Here is a 24071-nt window from a genome sequence, read left to right on the forward strand (position 1 = left end):
CAGAGGTGTTAGATTGGCTAACTTCTAGCCCCATAGAATAATTCTGCTTTTTTTCAGAATCAATTCCTTACCTACATTTGTAAACAAAAACTATGTAAATTTTGATTTAATATCTCTGCCATACCTTCATCATCCATAGCTAGATAGCCCCCTTATTCTCTGAGCAGTCCTACTCTCTAATTAAGTATTCTTTTATTTTTAATATATGCAACCAAAAGGCCCTTCTAATCTCCCCTTACCTCCCCACTACACTTTCTGCATTCCTCATGATTTTCTTTAGTATTGTTAGTTCTAACTAATCATATGACCTGGTTTAGTTTTAATTCCTCTGTTTATCCATGAAACTCTATTCTTTAAAATCTACTATCTGCCTTCTATGAATATATCTATCCATCTCATGTTTGAAGATTTTCCACAGCTGACCACTTCGCTAACTTTTCTGCCGAGTTAATTTGGGCCAGATCCCTTCCTATCTCACTGAATTTGCCTTTTTCTAGTCCAGCACACTTACCTTTGACCCTTCATTATCCTTTTATATTTTCACATTACGTTGTAGTTAATATGTTGTAGTTAAAGTTGTAGTTCACGTTGTAGTTAATATTTCCCAATTGTTCTACTTTCACGTCAATTATTTGTTCCAGTCGTTTCCCAGAATTACATCCAGTAATGCTTCTTTCCTTGTTGGACTAGAAACATACTGCTCTGGAAAGCAGTCTGAAAAGCGTTCCCCATATTGACCAAATGCATTATTAAAAAAGTCTTGTTTTCCAGTTTTGTTTCTTATACTCTGTGCAATGATATTTATAGACTTTGTTTTGGATTTGTTTGGCTTGGTAATCTTTCCTTTTCCTGCCATCCCGCATCCTGATATTTTTCTTTTTCACTATCTTGTCCTGTTAATTGTACAGCCCAATGATATCTTCATGGAGGGCACACAGCTGATCCCAGTAACAACTGGTGAAGTCATTCACAAACCGATAGGAGCTTATGGAAGTGAGTGAAAATGAAGCAAGGCAAATGTTTGAGAATCATCATAAGGGGTATGGTACTGTAGTGGTTAAGTTAATGGACTAGTAATCCAGAGGCCTGAACTAATGATCCAGATGAACATGAGTTCAAATCCCACCATGCCAGTTTGAGATTTTGAATTCATTTAAAAAAAATCCAGAAATAGAAAGCTGGTATCAGTAAAAGTGACCATGAAGCTGTTAGATTGTCGTAAAAACCCAACTGGTTTACGAATGTACTCTAGCCTAGTAAACAACGCAGTTGTATCAAACCACTACAATGAAGGTGGCCCAGCACCATCTTTTCAAAGCAATTAAGGACGGGTGTTAAGTGCCAGCCTTGCCAACGATGCCCTGAGAATGAAAAAAAACAGCAGCAACAATACTTCCAGTTTGTGTAGCAAGTAGGCCTGACAGGTGAAGTTCAGCAAGTCATGACTCACACTACCTTGTTCTTTGGGTTCAAAAGAGAGAATATCTTGGAGAAGATACTGTTAATGAGGAAGAATAGACGGGGAGAAACCATGTTGCAGGCAGGGGCATCTCTGTCTTTGCTGAGAATGGGATGAATAATTGCTGTTAGAGCTTAGCTAGTTCATATTTATGCATCTTCCAGCTCACTAGCATAATAAATAAACGATGGATAGATACTGAAAGGATCTGTACTGTCTCAGTTTTTTGTGCTGGTCTGTCCATAAGGTGAATTATGGGCTTTTTGATTTTGTTTCCCAGTGATTTTGATATTACTAGTTTGTTCTGAGCTGTCAATTCTTTTCTTTCTGATCAGTTCAATGTTTCTACTGGTTCTGATGGGTAACGATTATTCTTGCTGATTCCAATCATATTTCACAAAAAATATCAATCAGGGTATTATGAAAAAAAAAAGTCATTCCTCTTTCAGCTACCATGATAGTTCCTTTTCCTGACCATAGTCCCACCCTCACCATGTTGCTGCAGTCTTGCTGGCCTGCTCCTTACTTCAGAACCTTTTGCTCTCTCATGGGAAATCAACCTCTCACTTTCTCAGAGCCTCTGCCTTTCCTACCTCTTATTCCCAGACCTGGTATCATGAGCCTTGCCCTTCACTACAGGACATTACTCAAGCGTTCACTATCTAATGGATTTGGCCCTTGCTTACGACTTGCCCTGCCTTGGTCCTGACCTCTGCTTCCAGCAAAATATATGCAGAAATTTCTGCCTAGCCTCAACCTTGACTTGAGAGCAATGCTGTGGCATATGTATATACTAAATAATGAGTAATACAAATCCCTGAAATGCATAAAAACTTCCTGTGCTTGCAGGCCAGGGACACACAGACACAGGGTTCCCAAGAAGCTGGTGTTAGGCAATGTGTCTGGACCCCTCTGATGGAGTGTCCCAGGCAGCAAGGCAAAGAAGGCTGGAAGGTAGGTGGACAATTTTTTTTTCAGCAGCAACATGCCGATTTAGGAGCCGGAAGTTTACTGATTGCTGTTTTCCAATAGCAGCCAGAAGGCTCCAAAGCTGGCAGCCATGCCACAATTGCTTTCCTTTTTCCGGCCTGTTTCCTGCAGAAAGAGACACACCACCACTGGGGGTGTGACTCAGCTATCTTAATATCCCAGCCCACCAAATTCGGGTGCCGCTCTGCCTAACAGGCACATCACACTTCAGGCATGCTGCACCTGTTCAGCGTCTGTGCAACTGGAAGAATGTAAGGAATCTTACACCAGGTTATAGTCCAACAGTTTTATTTGAAAATCACAAGCTTTCGGAGGCTTTCTCCTTCGTCAGGTGACGAAGGAGAAAGCCTCCGAAAGCTTGTGATTTTCAAATAAAACTGTTGGACTATAACCTGGTGTTGTAAGATTCCTTACATTTGTCCACCCCAGTCCATCACGGCATCGCCACATCACAACTGGAAGAAGGGAGGGCAAGAGAATTGATCCCGCCTCCACACTTTGGCTAAAAGTGCAATTATACGTGTTCAACACCACTTTACCACATATTCTGTAATTTGCATAATTTGACATTCAACTAACGTTAAATTTTTAAAAATTGTATAAACAATTTAAATCAGCGGAGAGCATTCCAATACAGAAAAAATGGTTACAACTCATGTAGGTCTTCTTTACTCATGAAATAAATTCTTTATTTTACAATTCATTGGCTCCTTAAAGAACATTGTCTTGGTTGTGCTTATAGGTCTGAGTTTTCTGCTTTTTTGCTCACCAGCCCCTAACTTTCCACCCATTAAAGTGAATGGGCAGAAAATTGTGAGCTGGTGAGTGCAGACACAGAAAACCCTGGCCATGATCGTTTACAAGGACTATGACTTACCAAGGTAATTCTGGGATACATTTAGTTCCTTTATTTCAATGTGTACTGACCCTCTAGGAATATGGATAACTTCTACATAACCTGAAAGAAACATATTGACTTGATTACAAAAATGATTTTGGACAGTATTAAACAGCTAAATAAATTATTCAAACAACTTGTATCGTTCTATTCGGAGAATGGTTACTGATGTAAACATGTTATATTAGATCCATCAATCGAATTCAGATGTAGCTGTTTTTTTTGTGACATCACAAGTGCACGTCTGATAAAAATGCTCTTTTTATTTTGACTTGATTCTTGTTAGTTTACACTACAATAGTTTTGCTTCACATCAACACTGCCATTGTACTATAAATACAGTCTAGTGCTTCATCAAGTTTCAGCTAAGTTGAGAGATAATGAATGCCACCTCAGGTACAGCTGTACAGCCACAGACAGAAGACATGAACACTCTGCAGCCCTCATTTAATATGAAACATACTAAATTTTACAGAAAAGAAAGAAGACTATTTAAAATGAAAAACTTGCTTTGTTAGAAATTGAACACATCTTATAGGATTACAGAAATTACAGCACAGAAAGATGTCATCATGCTGCCTCTTCAATTGGAGCTATTGGCCCCAAATGTTCTTACATTCTGTCACTACCATCTTAGTGAACCTGCAGTTTCAACTTAGTGTTCAGACGAAGCTAAGGCTTCCTTTCACTCACGTACTTCGTACATGTTTTTTCACCCATTCAGGTAGGAGGAATTAGAAGGGCACAACTGGTAAAGCACTAAACATCAGTGAGGAAGATCAAGTGAAGTTGGCAACAGACAAAAAGTAACAAGATGAAGGGAGGGTTAGGACTACATGGATAGCTGCTGTAGGACCCATGCATTCATATCTTACCAGGGCTGCACTAATTAATCAGCAGAATGTCTTCATGCAGTCCTTTGAGAATCTTCAGAACTTGGAACGGTGGAGAACATGCAGTAATGCTGCTCCGATATCTGTGTAGCCATGTGAGAGCATTTCAGTAACTTGCAGAGCAGCATGGCAACTCCAAAGTGATTTATCAGCTCCCCCCACCACCCCCAAGGATAGAGGGCCCAAGCGCAGGTACAGTTTTGATACACAGATACATTCTGTCTGCTGCTATCGAGACTTTGGGCTCCAAAATACAAGAGGTTGTTGCTTCTAGTCTACAGATCAGCTTAAGAGGACCTTGATGGCATGCTTCGTGCTCTATAGTGGTGGCCAAGAGTCTGGACCCAAAGAGATCCCATGTCATTTGCAAAGGTACTCAGATGCTGAGGCAAGGCAGGAGGAGAGAAAGATAAAAACTTGACCTCTAGACTTGACTATTCCAATGCTGTCCTGGCCAGCCTCTCATCTTCCACCCTCCATAAACTTGAGCTCATCCAAAACTCTGTTGCCTGTATCCTAACTAGCACCAAGTCCTGTTCCCCCATCACCCGTGCTCGCTGACCAACAATGGCTCCCGGTCTGGCAATGCTTCGATTTTAAAATTCTCATCCTTGTTTTCAAATCCCTCCATGGCCTCGCTCCTCCCTATCTCTGTAAACTCCTCCAGCCTTACAACCCTCCGAGATCTCTGCATTCCTCCAATTCTCGCCTCTTACGCATGCCAATTTTAATCACTCCACCATTGACGGCTGTGCCTTCAGCTGCCTAAGCCCTAAACCTCTCCACCTCTCTCTCTCCTCTTTTAAGATGCTCCCTGAAACCTACCTCTTTGACCAAGCTTTTGATCACCTGTCCTAATATCTCCTTATGTGGCTCGGTTTCAAATTTTGTTTGATAACACTCCTGTGAATCACCTTGGGACATTTTACTACATCAAAGACATTCTATAAATGCAAGTTGTTGTTGTGATGACCCATCTGTTCCTCCAAGCCGGCTCTCTCAGAGGACTGCAGAAGAGGCAAGTAGGGAACAGAAGCAGCTATGCAGTGTAAACACCAACTTGCTGCCAGGTGGAGAAGGGTTTTCATGACTCAGGAAAACAGGGAATTTGTCACAGGCAAGTCAAAATGTCTTCACTGAGGGGCAGCAACATGACTCCACACTTGCTCCTCCCATTGAGGTGCATATAGAAGGAACATGAAATTAAGTAGTAATTGGCACACACCCTACACTATTACCAAGAATAAGCACTGAGGAAGCAAACATTGTTGCAGGGACACACATGGAAATAGATTGGTTTCACTTTCTTTGGAACGTTCCATAAATCTGTTGGCACAGTTGGAACATATGAATGTTGGCACTGAGTGCAAACATGTAGAGATACTAGTGAAGGCAGGAGGGATTAGGCCCAGCATGCTGGTATAGGGTGAGCATATTACAGAGAGGACATTGACCTGTTCATGTAGGAGCTCAAATGCTACTTTTAACAAAGTCCTGTCAATCAACCCTTGATGCCTCAGGCTGCCGAGCAGTGCATCAGCCTTGTTCAGTTCTTTCTCCTTGGTTAGCTCTTCTTCCTGGGTTCCCTTCTTTGAATGGCAAAATTATGCAGCACATAGCAAACTCAGATGACCTTTGACACTTTCTTGGGACTGTACAGCAAGACTCCACCTAATCTGTGCAGACAGTGGAAGCACTGCTTCAGCATGGCATTCGTACGTTCCACCAGAATTCAGGTGGCTACATGAGCGTCATTGTACTTTCCATTTTTTGTAGGGGTTTTTGACTGGGGCTAATAGCCAGTGCATAGCCCTGGTCTGCCAGCAGCTATCCATCAAATTTGCCTGCTCCTTCAAATAGTGAACTGGACTTGGGTATTGAGGGTATAATTTCAAAGTTTGCAGATGGCATGAAACTCGGAAATGTAGCAAACAGTGAGGAAGATAGTAACAGACTTCAAGAGGACATAGACAGACGGGTGAAATGAGTAGACACAAGGCAGATGCAATTTAACGCAGAGAAGTTGAAGTGTTGCATTTTGGTAGGAAGAAAGAGGAGAGGCAATATAAACGAAATGGTACAATTTTAAAGGGGGTGAAGGAACAGAGAGACCTGGGGCTGTACGTACACAAATCTTTGAAGGTGGCAGGACAAGTTGAGAAGGCTGTTAAAAAAGCAAACAGGATCCTTGGCTTTATAAACAGAGGCATAGAGTACAAAAGCAAGGAAGTTATGCCAAACCTTTATAAATCACTGGTTATGCCCCAGCTGGGGAATTGTGACCAATTCTAGGCACCACACTTCAGGAAGGATGAAAAGGCCTTAGAAAGGGTGCAGAAGAGATTTACTAGAATGGTACCAGTGATGAAAGACTACAGTTACACGGAGAGACTAGAGAAATTGGGGTTGATGTCCTTGGAGCAGAGGAGGTTAAGGAAGATTTGATAGAGGTGTTCAAAATTATGAAGGGTTTTCATAGAGTAAATAAGGAGAAACTGTTTCCAGTGGCAGAAGGGTCGGTAACCAGAGGACACAGGTTTATTGTAATTGGCAAAGGAACCAGAGGTAAGATGAGGATAATTTTTTTGCGCAGTTAATTGTTATGATCTATGCACTGCAAGGGTGGTGGAAGCAGATTCAATAATAACTTTCAAAAGGGAATTGGATAAATACTTGAAGGGAAAACATTTGCAGGGCTATGGGGAAAAGACAAGGCTGTGGGACTAATTGAATAGCTCTTTCAAAGAGCCGGCGGAGGCACGATGGATTGAATGGCCTCTCTCTGTGCTGTATCATTGACTCTGAGGATCAATTTCCAATGAAACAATCTGATCAGTGTTACACAGCCTATGTATATATTTTACTGCAAAGCAAATATATATGCAATTTATACATAGCCACCGCAATTAACGTGTTAATTTAAGCTTAAGTCATTCAACTTGGCAAATAAAAATACACACAGACCACAACCGTAAATAAAATCCAAGAGGCCTACAATTCAGCTACAGCATTCCCATGTGCTGATCATTCATGTTACAGTTTTAGAATTGTCTACTACAACAAGCCTTTCTTGATGATGAAAGAAACAGAATGTAAAATCATTTAGAACTATGCACATGCCAGAAGCTTTAGTATATGTGAAGATGGAACTTAAGACTGGCCTTGGTAAAGCAGCCAATTCGTGTCCCTCACAACTCTACTGGTTTGTTACTTGTTCTGTCTAGTGTTTTTATTTCTGACCCGAACACTCACTATCTTTAAAGTGAATTTTCTTTCCTTTTTGAATTAATTTTAGAATTCTGTAAACATATATTGACGGCTCATTCACAGTCTGATCGTTTTCACACAAAGGTTTGCAAATATACATATAAGTTCAGTTATTGACTCTATTGTGCATAGTTAGGGGATATCATACAATTGGCAAGGGCACCCTTGCTGTCAAACACGTAGGGGATTATGGTTGAAGGGCTTGGGAAGAAGCTATTTTTCTCACAGGTGTGTTGTAAACACTGGTGGCTTTGGAGGCCGGAGTAGATGTCATTTCTCTATCCCTGCCCTCAGCTCGGGTCAACTGGTGGAAGTGAGCATCCTGGAGGCTGCAGAAAGTGGACTGTTAGGCAAGGGTCCCAAACAGTTAGGTGTTTATCCAGCTCAAAGTAGGGTTCAAAGCAAGGGTAGTGAAAATTGTAGTAACCTGTATGCTACAGGAAGCAATCCGTCCCTGGGTAGGGGGTTAAGTAGACGTAGAGCAGGGACCCGGAGGACTGTCAGGACCTTCACAATCCTAGAGCCTTCTATTACCTCCATCCAGGAGGGCTGGAGACATTGATAGATCTAGAATATTTGAGACTACAGCTTCTGCAACATTCACCTGAAGGAGGAGGTCAAGCCGCTGGAGCCTGTGTATTGTGCTCAGTTTGTATTATTTTTAGCCAATCAATTTTCAATTTGTTCTTTAGTTTTTGAAGCCTAATTTTCCAAAGCAATGGTTAATGATTTTTAGTCAATATATGACTGTACAGAAGCATGGTAAAAGACCAAGTAAATGCATGTTTTCTCATTAATTACTACTCAAGCATGCTTGTTAAAATTTAACAAGGGCTTTGTGCCAAAACTGTGGTGTATTAGGTTTCTTTATAGCACCATGCTCCAAAAAGTTTTGATCCATTTAATTTTGTGACGTGATTGATAATTACCTCATTTTTAGCATTATCTTGCATACCTTATTCATACAGTCCCAGTTAAAATATAAAACTGAATTAAGGATACAAAAATAGGTTAACAGCTGCACTGTCCAATGTCCAGTTTTTGAATCCAGTTGTGGTTTATATTCATAAAAGGGTTCAAAAGAGATTGCAGTAGACTGACTGTCTTCTTAAGAAGCAATAATATTTTAGAGGTGCTTGACAACATAACAATTATGGGTATTTGTAAAACTTGGGGTCTTGCATGCCCATGTTTCTAGTCTCAGTTGGAAATGTGGGGCAGGGAAGGCTGCATCAAAATGGAAGAAGGTGATCAACAGGGTGCCTCAGGGGTCAGTGCTGGGCCATTATAGTTTACATAGTACATAAATAATTTGGGAGTGGAGACAGATCGGGTGCATGCGGTAAGATTCTCGGGCTGGCCTAGCAATGCTTCCAGACAAGCCCGCAAAGTACTGGCAGAATGCCAGTGTAAGTGCAACCACAACCCACACCCAATTGTAATTCGCAGGTTATTTTTGAATGGGGCAGAAATCTGACAAAACCAGGATCCGCTCCATTTTCTGACCCTCGCACCAGATTTACATTAAAAATGTGGGATTTGGTTCTTCCCTGGAGTATACTATCACATTTTGTGAATTCTTGGGACCTGCCACACTTTCCAGTCCAATACATTCTTATAACTTTTAGCCTTCTTTTATATTTTTGCAAAACAAGTAAAAGGTACCATTTTCTCCCAGTCAATTAACCATTATTTTCCTAAATAATTCAAACTATTATTATGAAGAAACAAAATAAATGTTTAAAAGTTATTTTGGTTATGTCTGTATCATAGAATCATAGAATGGTTACAGCACAGAAGGAGGAGATTCGGCCCATCGAGCCTGTGATGGCCCTTTGTAAGAGCAATCCACTTGGTCCCATTCCCCTGTTCTTTGCCTGTAGCCCTGCAAATTATTTCCCTTCAAGTATTGATCCAATTCCTTTTTGAATGTCACGATTGAATTTGCTTCCACCCCCTTTTCAGGCAGCTCATTCCAAATTATAACTACTTGCTGCGTAAAAAAGATTTTCCTCATGTCGCCTTTGGTTCTTTTGCCAATCACCTTAAATCCGTGTCCTCTGGTTCTCGACCCTTCCACCAATGGGAACAGTTTCTCTTTATTTACTTTATCTAATTCCTTCATGATTTTGAACACTTCTATCAAATCTCTTAACCTTCTCTGCTCTAAGGAGAACAACCCCAGCTTCTCCACTCTATTCACATAACTAAAGTTCCTCATCCCTGGAACTGTTCTAGTAAATCTTTTCTGCACCCTCTCTAAGGCCTTCACATCCTTCCTAAGGTGCGGTGCCCAGAACTGGACACAATACTCCAGTTGTGGCCGAACCAGTGTTTTATAAAGGTTCAACATGAGTTCCTTGCTTTTGTACTCTTTGCCTCTATTTATAAAGCCCAGGATCCCATATGCTTTTTTAACCACTTTCTCAACCTGTCCTGCCTCCTTCAAAGATTTGTGCACATAGACCCCCAGGTCTCTCTGTTCCTGCACCCCCTTTAGAATTGTACCATTTAGTTTATATTATCTCTCATCCTTCCTGCTGAAATGTATCACTTCGTACTTCTCGGAGTTAAATTTCATCTGCCATGTGTCACAATTAGATACAATATTTAATCAGACTTCTCTTACCCCCCTGAGGACTGGAGCCATTAAAGATTCCTTCTATGGTTTCACAAGTGCTCCCATCGCCACCACAGATTCGACAGCGATCCTCCTTTACATCTGATCCCAAAGTATGATCACAGCCCACATGCTGCATGGGAAGGAAGAGCAAAACATCAGATCATTCTGTTAAAACAAGTGTCTCTACATCTAAGAGTTTTACATAATATGTTTTATTCAGGAATTTTAACCTGTCCCTTCTAAAATTTTCAAATAATCCCAGTGCCCTTTTTTAGCAGCACCTTCCAATTGCCCTAATTCAAATAAAATTGTTTCTTTTATATCCCGGGAAATGATTTATTGGGACATCATGAACTTTTAATACCTCACAAATTCAAAGAGAAACTGTGAATCGAACAAAATCAATCATGAAATCTGCATATATTTGAAAATTGTGGCCGAGATTCTCCTCCGCGATGCTGCCTGATTTTGGATGGGATTGTGGCAGAGAATGAGGGAAAATTCAGGTCAATCACTGCCTCACCACCTAACCAGGATCCCCTCCCTCTTCCCCCTGCCCACTGCCCTACTTACTACCATTTCCCAGGACTTTCATGTGGAAAGTGGCAGTAAGGCCCAGGAAGTGGCTGGAACAGGAGGGAGAGAGCCTTGTAGGCTCTCTCCCATCTGGCCCATCTCCTATCTGGCCCCAAATACTTACCCATTGAATGACCCAGTCTTGGCCGAGGCCTTCACTGGACTGCGGTTCCAATCTTCGGGGGCATGTGCCAACTCTTCTGGTGCTGCAGCAACATCCCTGCTGCAGTACTGTCAATATTCCCCTCTTCGCACTGAGATTCCTGCCAGGGGCCTGTCATTCGTATGGAATGAACCTTGACCCAGGGAAATAGATTAGGATTGGGGTGAATTTGAAGGGGCAGGCAGACGTCCCACTGCACTGGAACTCTGCCCCGAAGAGGAGAATCCCAGCCTGTGTCCTTCTCAAGCCTGTTACCAGGGAGACCAAGTCAACAAGCCTGGGCACATTGTGTTGGGAAAAGCTTTATTCGAGCCTTTTGGTTTTACCTCACTGCTGAACTTTATTTGCACAATGACTGAGTTTTAAAACGTCAGTACCAAAACAACACAAAACTACATATTTTTTTGTCACATTACTCCCCCATTTTGACACAACCCTTTATTTGTACCAACTTTTGCTTTCAAACCATGACAAAGAATTAATGAAGAACAAAAGCTGAGAGTATCTTTAGAAATAAATTTTTCAGAGCCAGTTTATTTTTTTTCTGAAACCCTTTTCACTTACCTGACACTTAATTGTAATTGTCTGATAAATAAGTATACAGCAGCTTGGTCTGATCCTTCATTAACTTAATAGTAATTTGTTTAACTAAACTTCACTTTGGTGAAATTAAATGCTTCATAGAAATTTGGCATTCAGTGGGGTAGTGGTTAAAATAGACATAAACTAACCCAGACTTAGTTGAATAGCTTTTTAATTATTGACATGTGTCTGAAAAACAGGCTCATATCATACCTTACATTCTCCATTGACACATATATCAAGTGAGTCCATACGACACAAGGTACCATCCACTACAGCTGCAGCACGCTCGGTGTAGAAATTGAAGCCCACGGCCAAACAGTTCAAAGCACAGGACTTCACACCACCTGTATAAAACAACAAACTGTCCGGATTAATTTTGCACTCAGAAGATGAAGAAAAAATTCAGTGTAGCTAAATTCCTCACACAAATTTAGAAATGAATATTTTGTGAAGCAAGGTTTACAGTATTGTGGTGGTTATGTTACTAGCCTCGTAAGCCGGGGAACCTGAGTTCAAATTCCACCACGGCAGTTTGAGAATTTGAATTGAGTTTAAAAATCCCTAAGTTTGCTGACGACACCAAATTAGGTGACACAGTAAATAGTGTAGATGGGAGCAGAAAGTTGCAAAGGGACTTTGATAGATTAACGGAAGGACCACCCAGCATCGGACCACTAGGCACCATACACGACAAAGGCAAACCAAGCCCAGTCGACCCTGCAAAGTCCTCCTCACTAACATCTGGGGACTTGTGCCAAAATTGGGAGAGCTGTCCCACAGGCTAGTCAAGCAACAGCCTGACATAGCCATACTTACAGAATCATACCTTTCAGCCAACGTCCCAGACTCTTCCATCACCATCCCTGGGTATGTCCTGTCCCACCGGCAGGACAGACCCACCAGAGGTGGCGGTACAGTGATATACAGTCAGGAAGGAGTGGCCCTAGGAGTCCTCAACATTGACTCCGGACCCCATGAAATCTCATGGCATCAGGTCAAACATGGGCAAGGAAACCTCCTGCTGATTACCACCTACCGCCCTCCCTCAGCTGACAAATCAGTCCTCTTAAATGTTGAGCACCACTTGGAGGAAGCACTGAGGGTAGCAAGAGCACAGAATGTACTCTGGGTGGGGGACTTCAATGTCCATCACCAAGAGTGGCTCAGTAACACCACTACTGACCGAGCTGGCCGAGTCCTGAAGGATATAGCTGTGAGACTGGGCCTGCGGCAGGTGGTGAGCGAACCAACATGAGGAAAAAACCGACTTGACCTCGTCCTCACCAATCTACCTGTCCATGACAGTATTGGTAGGAGTGACCACCGCACAGTCCTCGTGGAGATGAAATCCCGTCTTCGCACTGAGGACACCATCCAACGTGTTGTGTGGCACTACCACCGTGCTAAATGGGATAGATTCAGAACAGATCTAACAGCTCAAATCTGGGCATCCATGAGGCGTTGTGGGCCATCAGTTTTATTTGAAAATCACAAGCTTACGGAGGCTTCCTCCTTCGTCAGGTGAGTGTGGGATTTCATGAAAGGTACCGCATATAAAGGTGCTAGAAAACCAGAAGTGCCACAAGTGGCCATTTTAGTAAAGTTCTGAGTTCAGCCAATCATTTATTTTCAAATAATTTGACCTGCAGCTTTATCCATCAGAAAATTCGGAAAAGCTGGAATATTGCTCTAGTGGTTGAAACTTTGACTTTTGGAACCCAGCCCAATTACCCAAATCCCAACAATGCCCTTTCCCTTTCTCAGTTTTGAGGAGGACGGGGAATAGGAAAAAGAAGTGAGGATGGCCAGGCTAGTCAGGCACCAGATGTGCCATTCGGCAAATACACAAAGATACCCATGCCACGAAGTCAGTCATTCCAGGCGCTCCTATTTGAACTTGTCAAGATCCCAATCCCTCAGAAGGATGCGCTTCCCATGGAAGAGTTGTGCCAGCCACTTGCTCCAGACCAGGAGCCAAGGTTAACCCAAGCCGCCGCACTGCTAATGTCATTGAAAAAACCACAATAACACAGAATAGTACTTCATGGGTTCCTTTCGGACAACATAAGAAACATGTGTCACATCAGTCACATAAGCAGGTTATGAATGTGATATTTCTACACTTCGAGGCTGATCTTACCTCCATTGTATGGTTTCCAGCCGTAATACTTCCCACGAAATGTTACGTTATCAAACTCTGCACATTGCTTTTCTCTGAAGTCCTGAGACCCTGCTGGACAGTCCTACATAAAGCAGAGAAACAAAAAGTGAAGCAATATCAGAATGGAAAATGCAAAAAAGGAGAAAATCAAGCTAATTTACAGTATACTTCCTTTTCCATTTTAAATTGTAACTACCCTCATTTTATAGAGAATGAGTTGAAAGGGTTCATCATTGTTTCACTATCAGAAGTTTGTTGTAGATTGATTAACATCTGCCATTATTGAGTGTACGGCACTTGCAAAAGTTTGATTTTCTATGCCAGACTGGGTGGTTTGGAAATTTTAACCCAGGAGGGCTTACTTTCTTTAATTTTGGCATAGTTTGTATCATTTTGATAACATAAAATTTCCTCAACTTGAATGTCACCAGTTGTTTTGGAAATTGGTTTATCTCAACGAAGGAACTATCAAAGAGTCAATACCTTCCTCCCATCGTTAATATTAACATTTTAAAATAATGCCATAGGCAGTAAAATAACTTGAAAACTTAACAGACAGCCACACACAGCTTTTGCAGCTGATACCTACTGACCCCTGGGGTCTTGGACCAAGCTAGAATTAGATTAATTGAGGTAGATTTTGACTTTGTATGATAGTGTAATCGGGAGAGATGTACAATGGGCTGCCGATTGGCTAGCACCCATTTTACACTGTCGCACAAAGTCAAAATCTTGCCATTATCTTTTGCAAGTAGAGCAATGTAATTTTTTTTGTTAAAAAATCTCATTTAAAAGAAAGCCATTGATAACTTGATTACACAAAAAGATGGTAGCTTACTTGTATTAAACAATTGAAACATGGCAAAGCTTCTCAGTATACTGTTGTAACAAAGTCCGTGGACTCTGCTTTCGTATAACTTAAAGTTGTAAAATAAAATGTTACATTTTAAAGATATTTTCCAAGTAATTGTGAGTGAATATAAAATTGTGGTCAGATAAAATGAGATATTTATGCTGCATATGGGACCCTATAAACTAATACATTATTTAACTCCTTAAACATATAATTCGGATGAAATGTTAAGCACACTTTCTAATCAGTAATGGTTTATAGTTTATCAACTGATTGTACATTCCCATTGAGTAGGGCCTGGTTTCTCATAATTACACCTGCTTAAAAGCAAACTATGGCTGAGATTTTTCATTTCTGCATTTGCCAGCCTACAATTTTCTGCCCATTAAAGCGAAAGGGTGGAAAATTAAGGGCTGAGGAGCTCAGAAGTGGTAAGGCCCCGGCTTACATTATCATGGTGTTGCTCACAGTAAGTCAGAGGATACATTGTTTTATAATAATAGAAACATTTTCTTATGTAATGCACAATATAGTTGATCTCCTGTGGCTTTACTCACAAACAAAAAATAGAAAATAATTTGTGCTCTCTTTTTCTGCAACTGCCTTTTGCCTTCACCTCTATAATTCTCTCCCTCCTATTTTTCTGCCTGGTTCTTTTAGTCTCTTTCTCTATGGGTTCGATAACGTGGTCCCAGTGCTTTAATGTGAGGTACAGTAGCCTAGTGGTTATAATACTGGACTAGTAACCCAGAGGTTGTGAGTTTGAATCCCACCATGGCAAGTTGCAGTAGTGAATCAAAAAAAATCTGGTAATGTGGGGCTAGCCAGATTGTTGTAAAAACCCAATTGATTCACTAATGTCCTTCAAGAATGGAAACTTGCCACCCCTACCTGGTCTGGCCTACATGTGATTCCAGTTCCACACTATGTGGTTGACTCTAAGTGTCCTCATGATATTGGTGGAAGCAGAAGCTATAATAGCTTTTAAAGAAGAACGTGGGTAAATATTGAAAAAGAACATTTTAAAATGGTATGGGGAAAAGACAGGGCTGTTGGACGAAATGGATAGCTCCTTCAGAGAGCCAGCAGAAGTGCGATGGCTGAATGGCCTGTAAAATTCCACAATTCTAACTAAAAAGAACATAATAGAAGCAAAAGGTAAAGAACAGAGACTGTTCCCCACAAAGTCAAGCCCGAACTCATCTTGAGGAAACAGTGGAGTAGAACTGGTCGACCCACTAGAGAGGGTCATGCAGGAGGGAATATCACAGCTCGAGGCCCATTTTTCTTCCTCCTAGTCATACATACCCTCAGGCACTCTGTCATTCACAAACTTAGCATGCATCACAACATCGGAGCATGCCATGAATTAATAAGTCACATTTGTTAGAAGAGGTGCGTTACTCATACCATTGTAATCTTGTGTTTCCACTGGGTCCCCGAGGACCAGTCAGACACAACCACTTCACAGTATGCAACAGCACTCACTCCACCTGTGGTAAGCACTAGTACTATTGAATCCTATGGGGGTGTTAGATATAGATACCGAAGGGGAGCACTAGTTAAAGCACACAACATGAGTGATGAGGAGCAAGTAGAGATGGCCACAGTGGATTAGGAACTTGCTGACTGAAGGGCTAGCATAAGGCCACCCTCAGCTGTTGGGTTCTGGGCTGGTGTCATCCAGGGCTTGCTACAAAAGATCACTGCTTTCTGAGCACCATCAATTCATTTATGCAGAGCGCTGGGTTCTTGTGGTAATGTTTTAATTGATGTTGGCAATCTGTCTTGTCTGGATTCATTATGCTTGTAAATTGCTGCAGAGTACACTTACATGAAGCTTCAATCACATAAATACAGCCCTATGTTTTGCTACCATACAGAGCACAGGACATGCTGAGGAAATTCCTAGTAGCAGGGGAATGGCAGGAAGAAAGCCAAGCATGGCAGGATTATAGATCACTTGTCTGAGAGTAAAACAGATTCTCCAGTGAACAAGATAAGTATCAGCTCAGTTATCTACCATACAGAAACAACAAACTAGGAAGAAGTTGCTAGGGTTTTGATTACTGCTCTTAGGTAAACCAAGCTATGCAAAGCAGCTTATGCACAAGGTAAACTCAGGCATTTTGAATCCTGTGCGCTAACATGCATACCCTGTGCCACATAGTGTGATGGAAGCCATAGTTAGAGAAGTGCAGTATATTCTGGACCAGGGAGTAATGCAGCCAATCTAGAGCCTGTGGGCATTGCAGGTGATGTTGGTCCCTAAGGAAGACAAGATCATGCAATTCTGTGTAGATTACATCACAAATACAGGCTGTTCTTGGAGCGGGGTCTGGTAGTCTTAATCCCACATGCTACCCCACTCTCATATCCCTTTATCTCCCTTTCCTTCAACCACCTATCTAACCTATTCTTAAAATGTTGACATGATCTCTGTTTCAATCACTAACCAGTGCATTCCACAGCCTCACAACCGCAGTGTAAAAAAGTTTCTCCTGCCTTCTGTCCTGAGGATCTTACACATAATTTTATATCGACGTCTCCTCATTCAAGATGACTCAACCAGTGGAAATAGTCCGTTTCAATCTATCCTGTGCCATTCTTTTAAAATTTTAAATACCTCCAACAAATCACCCCGTTATCTGCCCTGTTTCAATGAAAGCAGCCCCACATTTTCACGTCTTTTTTCATATTTGTATTTCCTCATACCAGGCAGCATCCCAGTCAACCTGTGCTCAACATTCTTCCAAAATTGTGAGCACTCCAACTGTGGTGTTACTAAAGCATTATATCGATTCACTTTACATCTTAACTTTATATTCTATGCCTTTTGCCATAAAACCCAATATGCCATTAGCTTTTTTTAATGGCTTTATCCACTTGAGGTGCTGTTCTTAATGTCTTGTAAGCCTGAATCCCCATATTCCTCTATTTGCAAGTTTAGACAACATTCCCTCTAGCCCTATCTCCAAATTATTGATATACAGAACAGAACCCTGTGGGACACTTAACCCACTTCCAACCACTCTGAGAAATTCCCCTTAACTCCTACTCTCTGTTTTTTCCCTTTTAACCAGCGTTTAATTCAACTTTCTACCTTCCCCATAAACACTGCCACGGGAAATAGCTTTCTCAACAATTGAAAAAGAATGTTTAAATGTCAGCTGGGTAGTGCAGAAGTTACAACCGTACTTATGTAGGACTGCATTTACAGTGTATTCTGACTACAACACTTTCATGTAGTTACATTACACTCATGACAATACACATCTATTGTAAATGGGGCATTGCCCTCAAGAGTACAACATGATTATCCAACATCGGCATGGTTCCCAAAATGTAAATGCTGACGTACTGACACATCAAGAATAAATGCAGTATTGGTCCTCATGAGCACTGCATTGGTGCACTGAAGACTGTTGAACTTGTAAGAGGGAGCTGATGTGACAAAAAAGAAGCAAATAAAACCATTCTCTGTGACATAGCAAGCAAAGGCTTACCTATGGGCGTGATCAATTATATTGAATCCAGAAATAATATCTAGTGTAAAAGAGAGCAAAAAGACCCCCAAAAAGTGTAACTTAAAAATGACACAAACCTACACTTTACATGATATAATGTTCCTGACTTACCAAGAGCAGCACCATAGGATGTTCTAGTAATATATTAAAAATTGACACCTCAGTGCGCAGACATCACACTGCAGACATCACACTTTGCTGCAGATGCAAAAGAATCTTTAAAAAAAAACAAAAAAAGCCAGTTACTTAATGCTGGGTACTTATGACCTGGAGCCAAAACTGACAAGCACTTTATATTTTGCAAACTTCTCTAATCAAACGACAACTAAACTCTGCGTGACCTGAGCTTCTGTTTACTTCACCAAAAATTTGACTTTGTTCCCTTAAACAGCAGCAGCTCCACCGTAACAGAATAATACATTGTGCATTACATGGTATACAACTCTTGTCCTTATAATACATTTTATCTGACTTAACATGAGGAACATGACGGGAGATCTGCAAGTAATAATGTAATAAAATGGTACAAATCCATGCATGTTTCCTGTATGTCTCACTTCAGCCATCACACTTCCTAGGTCACATCTTGTCATCACACTTACGATATGCAACGTCTATGTCTCACTTGCACCTCATTGTCCTGAATTGCCTACTCATAAAACAGGAACAAATCACACCTGAACTGGTACAGAATCAACACATCAAACAAATGAAAACCATCAACAATGTCAAAAACTTCCAGTCAAAAATTAGCAACAGCTACCAGTAGCAAGCAGTACAATTGGAGCCAATCAATTGTTCCAAATGCTTTTTGAAAATCTTTATGATTGTGATTCTATCAAGAGATTACTCTTCAGCAAGAGATGATGATGTGGAGTTTAGTCTCAGTGGGCAAACCTAGTGACATTTTTTCCTGTGACAGTTGAGCTATTGTGGGGGGTTAAGATATTGTAATTTATCAGGAGATTAATCTTGAGAAGCAAGAGATCAATGGAATACAAAAGGCCTGGAAAGTGTAGAGCTCTCAGTGGAAGCTCAGCTTTAAAGAGAGAGATTCTTCTGCTTCATTGTCCATCTTTCTCCTCTTGTGCTCATCTTTTCTTATCTGCTTCTCCCTCCTCTGGCTCTCTCTCTCCCACCCCCCCCATACTTCTCTGTCCTCTTCTACTCCTTTCACATTCTTTCCTTTTCTCATTTGCTCTGCCTCTCTGACATTTTCACTGTCACTTCTTTTCAAGTTTACGGTCTCTTTTTCTAGTTTAAGTCCTTTCTCTCCTTTTCTAGTTCATTCCTTCCCTCCTTTGCTGATTGGCTCCCCTTTTCTGATTTTTCTCTTTTTCCTGTTCAGGTTCTCTATCTCTCTATTGCCCCATTTCTAGCTTGCTTTCTCCTACTTTTCTGGTTAATTCTCTCTGTAGGAAAATTTTGGACATACTACATACATTCTGGGAAAACTAAAAGAATTAATCCTTACATGATATTAAATCTGAAATGCACCTGAAAAGCATCTGAAAACCCCTCCCCAATGCCAATCCCCCCCCGCGATCCGATGCCAATCCGTGATATCTTTCCCCCCCCACAATCTCTCCCTCCCTCCCCTCCGGTCCCTGGCTACAGCATTCTACCACCAGCCTTCCCGTCTGACAGCCAGGCAGCTTCTCAATCTGGCCAGCTGGCAGGTGGGAAACGGAGAAAAAATTCAAATGAGGTCCTGCCATTAAATTTGGCAGGTTCTCCGCGTTTCCCGTATTTCCGGGTTTCCCGGACGCTAAAAGTCGTCTCTGCTCCCTCCCTCCCCACCTCTATTGGGGCCCATAAGTGGGATTGCCTCAATGATATTTTAAACTATTTATGGTCATGCTGTGCCCACCCAAGTTAAAAGGTTTTGGGAGGGTTTCAGGATAGAAGACAAAAGAAAGTTCATAGATCACATCAGGATGATCGTGATACATAAACATGTGTGGCTACTGGGTCACTGCATATCTTCTGCCACCGGTGGATATCGCATGGAATATCCATTATCATTTCCGCCAATCTTACAGTTTTGGTGTGATTTGTTGATTTTTGTTATGATCAGTTTGGGTAAGTCAACCCGCCCACCACCCCCCCCCCCCACAAAAAAATTAGTGTCACTCTTTTAAGGAGGGGCACTGATTGTGTCCTTATGCAACTACACCAGTTTATGAAAAATATAACCCTTTCATGTTATCATTTGTTGATTCCACATGGGTTCTGCTGGTCTCCCTTGAATTAAAACTTTTTAATATTCTAACCATATTGGGTGGGCTAACCTTCTGTGAAATTCTAGTAGTTATATTTGTTTGAAAGAGGCACTTGGTGATTCCCAGTGGGACTACGCTTGCCCAATTCCACAGTCACACCAGCCTAGTTAAAATGGTACCCCATATGCAATGATATGCACTGGCGATGTACTTTATCTGCCAGTTGCATGGTCTGGTTTACCAGAGACAATTCTTTTACATAGACTGGTGGAGATTCTACTGGTCTTAGCCATTGTCTTCTACTAGGACTTGCCGATAGTCTGTAACTTGATCTCCTGCACAAGAAAGACACCTGCAACCAAATGATAGCCATATTCGATGAGCTGCTCCATCTCAATCCCCCCTGCACCTGCGCAACTAACAGGTTGTCAAGAAATAAGCATGCCCTGCCTGCTGGACACACTAGAGTCGGGGATGGATGGGATGCAATAGTTGGATACCGTCACAGGCCACAAGCATTTTCTGTTTATCACTATCCATTATTTTCTATTGCTAAGCCAATTCTCAATCCATCTAGAAAATTCGCCATTTATTCCATAAACCTTAACCTTCCCTACTAGCTTACAGGAAGAATCTAACGTCTTCTAAGAATCCAAGTAAACTATGGCTGTGTTAATACAGTCGGGGCATGGTGGCGCCAGAATCGTTGCTCTTTGGGTGTTGCCTGCACCTGGAGTGCACTGAGTTGAATTTGTACCATAATCTGAGGTCAGTTCATTAACATATTATTTTGGCACTCTGGGTGCACAGCACTCGGTGTGGGTGGGTTCAAGGGGATTATTTTGTACCAGTTGCTCTTAAAGGACTGCTGATCGCCTTAAGTGGAGAAGTGGCTGCAGCAAGACTAAGTGTAGTATGGTGCCATTTCAACATGCAACTACAGAAGCATAAAGTGTTGGCCAGAACAGTAGTTGTGAAAGGCATCCTGCTATGAAAAGCAGTGTGATCGTAGCACGATTGTAGGTGGTAGCAAGTGTCAATCCCACAAGTGTGCAAAAAAAAAATCTTCAAAAGACTGCCCAAGCTGGATGTCATCACACTTTGCAAAATTTTACACTGTTATCTTTGCAATTTTTGAAATTGTTAGCTTGGCCACTTCTAACTTATTTTAGATTAATGAAAAAAACCCCCAGCCTGTTCAGATAACTGCACACCAGCGACTTTTGTCTGTTGATAAAAAAACCCCAGGAAACAGAAACAGCACGACTTTGAACACTGCACTGCCATCAACAAGACAGAAGAAGTCCCCATTTTATGGTAGTCAGAGGCCACAAAGCTAAGACAAAGAAAATCTCCTTAAAAAGGTATTGATCAGGTTACCTCAAAACAGTATAAAAGGAGAATGAACTGTGTTATCTTCAGGAGAGGCAACATGAAGAGACAACATGAAGGAGAGGCAGAAGACAAAGAAGAATCACTTTGGTAGACATTCCTGGACCCTTCTCCAGAACAGATAGTTTGGTCAACCTGCGTTCTGAACCATATTCCATTTATGAGTATTGTCTAGATCTGTTGCTTATTGTCGTTTGGCAATCAAATAAAATGCTGAGTAATCTTCATACAGTTTCAGTGTTGTTGTCTCCACTCAAGGTTAGAACTAGTAATAGGGTTATTTCCCTAAACATAGGGATAAACAAAATTAATAATAATAATCCTACACCTTACAGAGTATGACCAACATTCTGACAACCTTTCACCTACTTTCCAAATGTACAGGCATGTCCATGTTTTTGGTGCACTCTACATTGTTGCCATGCCAGTTTGCTTGCCTTGTAGTCCATGAAATATGACACGGTTCAAAGAGCAAACACGCTGCCAACACAAGTTACCTGTATGCTGCTTGTTCAGAGATTCCCACAAGATAGGAGTAGGTCTGCACACTTAGGTAACACACATTCCCTCTTTTCTTCCTCATTCCAACATATGTGCCTTTTCTATCTACTTGAAGCAAAGACTGTACATAACAGGCATCAGCAACTGTAGGTGGGAGGAGCACAGGAAGTACAAGACCCTTTGTCCCGTTGAAGAGAGAGAACTGCAGAATATGGGCCTGTAGGCAGCTGAGGGAATGGAGGAGGGGGATATCAGAAGCCTCTCCTCAGATGTTCTAGTACCATTAATTAAAAAAAATTCTTTCTCCTTCTACTCACTCATTCATTAAAACAGGCATTGTGTCTCTCAGCAGCACAGCATAACATTTTGCCACATAATTTGAGTGTCAAGTGGTGTTTTACTGACAGCACTGTAACTTATGTTCTTTTAATGATCCTGTCGGTTCCCATGACAAAGTTCCCCTGAGGGAATGTGTGCCCGGATACTAGCACCGCATGACACCCAATATCATTCACTGCAATAGTGATACGCAACTGTGTAGATACATTCATTCTGGAAGTTCAGTTAATGAACTGCAAGTGGGCATCCTTGGTGAAACACAGAGCATTAATGAGGAGGATTCAGGGCTAGTACAATTGGAGTAACTCCAACCTGCTGCCCAAAGGATCAGCTCAAAGGATCAAGCAGCTACTGAGCCCAAGGATTTGTACCTCACAGGGTCGGTCTATCTGCGAATACATTTTGGTAGGTCAACTTCAGTACTTCATGTAGTCATTTGAGATTGGAGTCAGGGATTCAAGCCTGGGACGGTGGCAGTAAAGAAAGTAAGCTGATAGATAATGATGGGTGAGAATAGCGATCAACAGCATTTGATGATGTAGATGAAAAACGGCATGGCCAGGTGCGGGGAAGAAGATAGAGCAGAGCACTGCCTGGAATAAGCTAAGAGAGAGAAATTGGCAGAGAATATTGAGATTTAGGCAAAATAGGTAATGATCTTAAACTGAGGACAAAGAGGAGAGAACGTGATCAGTTTGAAATTTAAGTCTAAAGGACTGGAGGAAGTGGCGGAGTGAAGTCCACTCAAAAGGCATGGGGGAACTTGAAGAACTACCTGCCAGTGAAGAGAGGTCCAGTTTGGAGTGGGTAGAGAAGAGGTGGATCCAGGAGCCATTGGAGGAGCAGACTGCCAGCTAAGGATCAAATCATCTAATAAAGGCTTCATTTATTCATCCGTGTCTCAGTTTCAGCAGACATTTCAGAATCTGATGATGTTTTTGCTATTCATACAATTGCCTCTACAGTCTTAATTTGTGTAATGATAAATTAAAACTACTGTTGTTTGTAGAAAAAAAAACTTCAATAACTATCAAAACAATTTACTTACATCAACGTTACATGATCGAAAGCGCTTCCTCTCTCCAAGACAATATCGCCCACCAACTGTTGGTCTAGAGTGAGAAATAGGTAGCAATACATTATTACGAATTCAGATAGAGTCTATTTCTGTATAGCTGATTGACATATTTGGTCATGTTGCTTTCCAAGTTATCATTAATCACAGGACCTACAACGCATTTTTCCTCCACTAATTTAATTGGTCCTTGGAAGTCATTTTAAACCTAGCATCGCTATTCTACCGATATTATTGTTTTGTTGGAATCATGTGACCAATTCTTTGACTCAATGCGGTGTAGCACTGTGATTTGTATATGGAAACCTTGTGTCCCATCCCTCCAATTATTTACACAGAAGGTTGGCAGCCGTTCATTATCACTGGCGTAATTCTTTTACCATTTTATACACATTGTCTACCACCACAAAAAGTGTCTCCTTTCTGAATATACAGCGGGATTAGAATTAACTTATTGTTTTCTTTATAGTGTGGATTTTATCATTTGCTGTTTAAAAATGTACCAGAGCATGGGTAATATTAACGACAAGAATTTCACTGCGCATAC

General features: G+C 41.4%; 1 protein-coding gene across 1 annotated transcript in view; it reads right to left on the minus strand.

The window, feature by feature from the left end:
- Positions 1 to 24071, minus strand: part of LOC137299753 (A disintegrin and metalloproteinase with thrombospondin motifs 6-like) — a 124852-nt gene that overhangs the window by 22788 nt on the left and 77993 nt on the right. Inside the window, exons 13-17 of the mRNA XM_067968694.1 lie at positions 23498 to 23561; positions 13595 to 13697; positions 11665 to 11798; positions 10137 to 10260; positions 3327 to 3407 (exon numbers count right to left, since the gene is read on the minus strand). Coding sequence (XP_067824795.1) covers positions 3327 to 3407; positions 10137 to 10260; positions 11665 to 11798; positions 13595 to 13697; positions 23498 to 23561 — 506 coding nt within the window. The remainder of the gene's footprint in view (positions 1 to 3326; positions 3408 to 10136; positions 10261 to 11664; positions 11799 to 13594; positions 13698 to 23497; positions 23562 to 24071) is intronic.

This window comes from Heptranchias perlo, chromosome 29, assembly GCF_035084215.1.
Source record: "Heptranchias perlo isolate sHepPer1 chromosome 29, sHepPer1.hap1, whole genome shotgun sequence".
Classification (NCBI taxonomy): Eukaryota; Metazoa; Chordata; class Chondrichthyes; order Hexanchiformes; family Hexanchidae; genus Heptranchias; species Heptranchias perlo.